This window comes from Penaeus japonicus, unplaced genomic scaffold (genome assembly GCF_977035675.1).
Source record: "Penaeus japonicus unplaced genomic scaffold, GWHDUDI00000001_assembly GWHDUDI00000018, whole genome shotgun sequence".
NCBI lineage: Eukaryota > Metazoa > Arthropoda > Malacostraca > Decapoda > Penaeidae > Penaeus > Penaeus japonicus.
In genome coordinates this window covers 16,439,273-16,446,772 of record NW_028234420.1, presented here as the reverse complement: position 1 = coordinate 16,446,772, position 7,500 = coordinate 16,439,273, and the positions used below count along the sequence as shown (strand labels likewise).

Sequence of the window (7,500 nt, the reverse complement as noted above, 5' to 3'; positions counted from 1 at the left end):
ACCTCACCCCACTACCTCTCCCCCACACCCCAACACCTCCCCCCGCCTCCCCTACACCCACACCCCACCCCACCACCCCTACACCCACACCCCACCCCACCACCCCTCCCCCACACCCACACCCCACCACCTCCCCCACACCCCAACACCTCCCCCACCTCTCCCACACCCCACCATCTCTCCCCACCCCCACACCCCACACCCACCCCACACCCCATCCCACCACCTCCCCCTCCCCCACACCCCACCCCACACCCACACCCAAACGAAAAAGGAAAGATACTCACTATACACAAACATAAAAGGTGCCTCGATTGCACACTGCACAAAGAGAGTAAAACCTTGCAAGAACTTCATATAACTCATGGCTGAGGTCCCTCTGCTCATGTCCTCTTGCATCCTGTTGAAGGGACGAGATGAATGGTCACATTGCAAGTTGAAAATGGGAGCTTTTGCAATTTTTTTTCCCCCCATGGAGAAGGAGAGGAAAATAATTCAATACTTATGAACGTTATTAAATTGTGTGTCGAAGTAAGATAGCTTCGTTCATATTAATGCTACGATTGTGTTTTCTGTGAGTTTTGAATAACATGAATGTAAATACACTGGGTCTTCAATACCATGAAAGTCAATCCGTGAATATGAATACCACGAAATTGGGTACCATGAATACAAAAAACAGAAGAAAAGAAAGGTATTTCCATGAATATGAATACCAGAGTACGATACCTCCACTGCCATTCACACCATGAGTAAGAATACCAGAAAAAAATAAAGAAGGTACCTACTTGACTACAAGTACCAAAGGAAGATATCTCAATGAATATGAATACCAAAAAAGAAGGTACCTACATGACTATGAGTACCAAAGGAAGATAGCTACATGACTATGAGTACCAAAAGAAGGTACCTCCAAGAATATGCGTACCAAAGAAAGATACCTCAGTGAACATAAATACCAAAAAAAGAAAGTACCTCCATGGCAATGAGTACAAAAGGAAGATACCTCAGTGAACATAAGTACCAAAAAAAAGAAGGTACGCACATGAATATGAAATTGGCAACGACGCCGTCAAAGCAGCCGTTCATGATGACGAAGCAACAGAAGATGAAGAAACGGACGTCACTCAGAAGAGGTCTCAGGTTCTTCAGCATTGCGTTGTCCGATTTCATCTCTGGTACCTGGGGGAGGGAGGGAGGGAGAGGGGAGGGTAAGAGGAAGGAAGGGTATGAGGGAGGGAGGGAGGGTATGAGGGTGAGAGGGAGGGAGGGGGGTATGAGGGTGGGGGGAGGGGGTATGAGGGTGGGAGGGAGGGGGGTATGAGGGTGGGGGGAGGGGTGGGTGAGAGGGGGAAGGGGGAGGGGGAGAGGGGGAGAGGGAGGGAGGGAGGGAGTGTAGGAAGGAGAGAGAAAGGAGAGAGATATTGTTAATGGATAATAAATGCATCAATTAAACTTATCATTATTGCTGTTATTATTATTATCATTACTATCTTTACACACACACACACACACACACACACACACATATATATATATATATATATATATATATATATATATATATATATATATATATATATGTGTGTATATGTGTTGTGTGTGTGTGTGTGTGTGTGTGTTTGTGTGTGTGTGTGTGTGTGTGTGTGTATGTGTGTGTGTGTGTGTGTGAGTGAACAGTACAAATATTCACATAAAATTTTCCTTCCGTGTGGAAGTTTGACAAGAGCCATAACTGCCGAATTGTTGTGAATACAGTGAAGGGAAAGTTATTTCTTGGAGAATTTCTGAACGAGAACATATGTTGTCAAAACTTTGATAATTTTTATTTTTTATTTTTTTTTAATAAGAACCAAAAAGAACATTTATCAATAAATGTGAATCTCGATAATACTCTTTTTTTGGAAAGTAATAAAAGGAAACTAGAAAAAAAACGTGATTTAGTTAATTCACCGTCTTCTCCCCCCTCACCCCTCTCCTTGACACCTCCTTACCCCCCCCAAATGAACCCTCTTTTTCCCCCTTAAACTCCAACCATCCCCCCTACACCCTACCCCCAACTAACCTCTCCCCCACTTCACCCCTAAAAAACCCACTCCCTCCATCCCAATCCCTCTCCATCCCAAACACCTTTCTCTCTATTCCTCTCATCCAATTACTCCTTTTCCCCCCTCCTACCCATTCCTCCCCCTCTCCCTCCCCTCCCCACCCCCAACATCTTCCTTCAAACTACCCCTTTCTCAAACTCCAGCCCCTTTCTCTCCCCTCCCCACCTCCAACCCCTTCCTCCCCCTCTCCCTCCCCACCCCAACATTTTCCTCTAAACTACCCCTTTCCCCACCTTCAACCCCTTCCCCCTTCACCACTCCAACACCTTCCCCTTTTTCCCTCCCCCAAACTACCCCATACACCACCTTCCCCCCCTCCCCACCCCCTCAACCTCTCCACCCCCACCCCCTCAATCCCCTCAACCCACAACCACCCCCACCCCTCAACCCAACCCCAAACCCACCCCAACAACCCCTCTCCACACCCCCAAACCCCCCCTCTCCACCAACCCTCAAACCCCCCACCCCCTCAACACCCCCTCTCCACACCCCCAAACCCCACCCCATCCACCCCAAACCTCCACCCCCCTCAACCCTCCCCCCACCCCCACCCCAATCCAAAAAAACAACAACTAATACCTTCAACGTCGCTGCCGACAAGAAGACATCGACGGAGCCCAGCAGGAAGACCAAGAGAAAAGCCGGCGTGTAGTCCTTCGTGAGCGCCGTCCCAGACCACCAGTCGATCAGGTAGCCACTGATGGGACCCATGAGACCCCATCCCACTGTCCCCCATGCTCTCTGCACGCCGAAAGCCCCTCCTTCTCCTGTGGGGGAGATGGGAGGGGGAGGGAGGGTTAGGGGTTTGGGTTAGGGAGAGAGAAGATGGTATGAGATGAAGGGGGTGGGGGTGGGTGGGAAGATGGTATGAGATGAAGGGGGTGGGGGTGGGTGGGAAGATGGTATGAGAGGGGGTGGGGGTGGGGGGGTGGTATGTAGGGGGTGGGAAGGTGGTATGTGGGGGTGGGAAGGAGGTATGTGGGGGGTGGGTTGGGTGATAGATGTGGATGACGTTGAAAGCACGTTGTCTCCACCTCCCTGCTCCTCCTCCCTCCTCCACCCATACTTTGCCTGGGGGGATGGGGGGTGAAAGGGGGTTGTAGGGAGGTGGATGATATACGTGGATGAGGTCGAACATCCATCCGCCCCCATCCTTCGCTTGGGGCAATTGGATGAGAAGGGGTGATGGGAATGGTGGATGAGATGAAGTTATGTGGATGAAACAGTTGGATGAGAGGAAGTTACATAATACATAACCATCCTTTCTTTTTGTGAATAGAAAAAAAACAACTATATTATCTTCTTTAAGCAATACTTACAGATAAAAATAAAATATTAATGACTATATAAAAAAAAACAAGTAATTGCAGGAAAATCTACAGGGACCAGGAAAATCAACATTACTACAGTTGTTATTAAGTTATCTAATGAAATATAAATGAAAATGTGTCCAGCTCTCATCCTGATTATGTTTGGAATAGCAATTATATACTAAAAATAAAATAAAAAAAAAGAAAAAGAAAAAAAAACAAGAAAAGAAAGAAAGAAAAATATATATATAATAATCCAGGAAAGACATTCATATAGATAAATGGATGTATTCACATACATATATATATGCATTTATATATGCAAAACTATCTATTCATATCTATCTAGGCTATATATCTATCTGCACACACACTCGCACACACATATGACATATATTCTCTAAATGTGTGTTTACATATACAAATGTTGATAACATCGCATAATCTTTAAAACCGAGGGAGAGAAAGAGAGAGAGAGAGAGAGAGAGAGAGAGAGAGAGAGAGAGAGAGAGAGAGAGAGAGAGAGAGAGAGAGAGAGAGAGAGAGAGAGAGAGAGAGAGAGAGAGAGAGAGAGAGAGGGAGGGAGAGAGAGAGAGAGAGAGGGAGGGAGAGAGAGAGTGAGAGATAGATAGATAGATAGAAAGCGAGAGATTAAGAACATAATATCATAGTACCACTATATGTTTTCTTGTTTTTATTATCAAAATATATAGGTCAAGTATCGTATTTTTCATCAATGCCACATTCTTTCGTAATGACATAAAATATCTATGTTCAAAGCTGACTTTTTTTTCTCTCTCTCTCATTTCTGTTTTTTTTTATCGACGCTAAAGGCATCGATTTAACCTAAACTGTCGCAATGTATTTGTTTAATAAGGCATAAAAATACTCAATCGCCTATGCTATCATGCCAGCCTTTATAAATAATTAAATAAAATGTCTCTTGATTATAGTACATAAACTGTATTCCTAGATTGCAGAAATGATGCTATTAAACTAAATGGGACAATACCATTTACCCTAACTGTCCAATATGCATTTTTTTTTTTTTTTTGAGTCGGTCCTCTCTTGGTCGAATGGATAAAATACGAATATTTTTATACATTCAAAAATAAAGAATATATGTCTATCTATCTCTATATATATATATATAAAAACTTTCGTACCAAAATCATCTTATTTCCCCGCATCTCGAAAAATGAAACAGGATTTACACCTAAAAAAAAAAAAAAAAAAAAAAAAAAAAAAAAAAATCCATTACTTATAAAATCTACAAATATATTTAAGGCTTCACTCGTACCCTACGGACACTAAAAGGGTTTCATTCGTTCCTGAGGGGATTCATTTTCACGCTACAAGAAATTACTTTCCTATTCACACTCCCCCCCCCCAGAAAAAAAAGAAAAAAAAAAGAAAAAAAACTTTTTTTTTTTCGTTCCCAAAAATCACCTCATCGTATATGCAATCATGAAGATGTCCCGATCTGCAATATATATATATATTTTTTTTTCTTTCTCCTTTCATTCATTCATCCATTTTTTTTTTTAACAGACAAAAAATGATTATTCATCAGAATGGAAATGTTTACGTGATCGAGTCCCGATTTCTTTTCCGAGGTGTTCCGACTTCAAGGTTCGAACGAGCTCGCTAAATCGCTGTTTCTTTTCTACTTTTCTTTCTGTTCTGTTTAGAAGTATTTAGTTCTAGATATTGAAAGTATATATATATATATATATATATATATATATATATATATATATATATATATATATATCCTTGATTGAGTAAAATAATTGAATAATGGGTTTGTAGAGTTATGCCTAATGTGATTGGTAAGATTGATGGCAGATTTTTGGATGCGTGTCATGTGGTTGAGATATAGATAGATAGATAGAGAGAGAGAGAGAGAGAGATAGAGTGAGAGAGAGAATGAGACTAAAAAAAGATTAGTCTTGTGAAACCGGTAACAGTGAAAGAAGATAAAAAAAAAACACACACACAACCCCCCCCCTCCCACACACACACAAACAACCCCCCCTCCCACCCTATCCCCCCCCCACACACACACGTACCCTTTACTACACCTCACCTACTGAATCGACCGCAATGGCATCCGTTATGGAGTTGGCTGTGTTAAAGCACAGCTGACCGACGATCAGGAGTAAAAAGTATAGCCAGAACTCCCCGTAACTCCAAGCTGATACGCAGTCATCGCCTTTCCACTCCCCGCCTAAACACTCCAGCCTGGAATAGAGGGGGGGAGGGGGGAGTTATTGGGAGTTGATGGAAAACCGTTTTTTTCTTGTTTTTTTTTAGGATAGGGTGAGGTAGTGTGTGTGTGGGGGGGGGTGTCGTGTGTGTGTGTGTGTGTGTGTGTGTGTGTGTGTGTGTGTGTGTGTGTGTGTGTGTGTGTGTGTGTGTGTGTGTGTGCGTTTGTGTGTGTGTGTGCGTTTGTGTGTGTTTGTGTGTGTGCGTGGGGGGGGGGTGTCGTGTATGTGTGGGGTTAATAATAACATTGCTAATAATTATAACATTATCAATCATAACAACAAAATCGAAAACGATATTAATAATAGCAACAACAACAATGATAACAAAAACAACAACAACAATACGAAAGATAACAACACCAACTAACGTGACATTCATGCCAACCAGGTCGAGGGGCGGCACATCAGCGCCCTCCAGCCTGTAAAGCCGTGCGTTGGGCGCCCCCAGGACCCAGCTCCCGTCGGGGGGGTGTCCGCCCTCTGTCAGCGCTTCCCCTCCTTCCTCTGCTATGTCGCTGAGGTCAACGGGGACTTGGGTCGCTTTCAGGTCACCGCCGGAGGTCATGTTACTGTTCAGGCAAGCAAAGGGCTGGTTGCATGTTGCTATGCAGTCCCATGACATGGCGATGAAGCACCCCCCTGTGTCAAGTGGAGATTTTTTTAGGTTTTTGTCTTGAATGTAGGCAGTGATATATTTGATCGGCTATTATACACATACGTACACACGCGCAGACTCACGTACACACACACACACACACACACACACACACACACACACACACACACACACACACACACACACACACACACACACACACACACACACACACACACACACACACGCATATGTATATATGGGTGTGTATGTGTCTGTGTATATATATATATATATATATATATATATATATATATATATATATATATATATATATATATATATATACACACACACACAAATACATACACACACAATATCATTTCATTACTTCAATATGCAGTCTCTCTCTCTCTCTCTCTCTCTCTCTCTCTCTCTCTCTCTCTCTCTCTCTCTCTCTCTCTCTCTCTCTCTCTCTCTCTCTCTCTCTCTCTCTCTCTCTCTCTCTCTCTCTCTCTCTCTCGTCCACGATCACTATTTTGGTCCATTTGCCTGTACGCTTCCATGGATATAGTTTTATTCATTAAGGGACGTTTAAAATGTAAATGAAATGGAGCTGATTAAAAACAATCACCCTATATCTATAACCATTAACTAAAAGTGCATCCATTCAGTTTTCTAAAAGGAGTATAATGGACTCATTTATCGGTAAATTAGATATTCGGAAGATAACAAATAAATCCGGCAGAGGGCCAGAGGGGATACGAGCGCCATAAACAAAAACTTTTTTTTTTCTCCCCGCGTAAACATTATCATCATTAGAGTAAAATAATAACTAGTGAGTGGATATCTTTCACAGAGGGACAACTGGCGTAATGCCTAATTTGAACGAGCTTTTGTTTTGAGCTCTAAAAGTTTAGCGTAATAGACCATTTGTGTAATTGAATCTGTATCGAACCTTGACTTGAACTCGAATGAAGAGCCAATCTGAATAAAATCACAAATAAACAAGAGAAGGTGTTTTTTTGTAGTATCGATTCAAAACGGGTCATCGAAGCTAAGATATATCAGACAAAGATCACGAATCGAGTCGTTAAATAACATCGAAACTCATTGAAAAAGAAGAAGAAGAAAAAAAATCTTAATTCTCCAACCAGCACAGTTCACTTACCATCTCCCTGCGCCAAGAACATCGGCTTTGCCTCTTCTCCGACTTC

General features: G+C 42.6%; 1 protein-coding gene across 6 annotated transcripts in view; it reads right to left on the bottom strand.

The window, feature by feature from the left end:
* The window catches only part of LOC147469894 (uncharacterized), a 44,400-nt gene that overhangs the window by 4,579 nt on the left and 32,321 nt on the right, over window positions 1–7,500 (bottom strand). For all 6 annotated transcript variants that reach the window (XM_086546667.1, XM_086546666.1, XM_086546668.1 and 3 more), the window contains exons 3-8: window positions 7,455–7,500; window positions 6,057–6,327; window positions 5,508–5,662; window positions 2,688–2,875; window positions 1,046–1,182; window positions 288–400 (exon numbers count right to left, since the gene is read on the bottom strand). The exon at window positions 7,455–7,500 is cut by the window's right edge and continues 377 nt beyond it. In XM_086546667.1, the coding sequence (XP_086402793.1) occupies window positions 288–400; window positions 1,046–1,182; window positions 2,688–2,875; window positions 5,508–5,662; window positions 6,057–6,327; window positions 7,455–7,500 (910 nt within the window). The remainder of the gene's footprint in view (window positions 1–287; window positions 401–1,045; window positions 1,183–2,687; window positions 2,876–5,507; window positions 5,663–6,056; window positions 6,328–7,454) is intronic.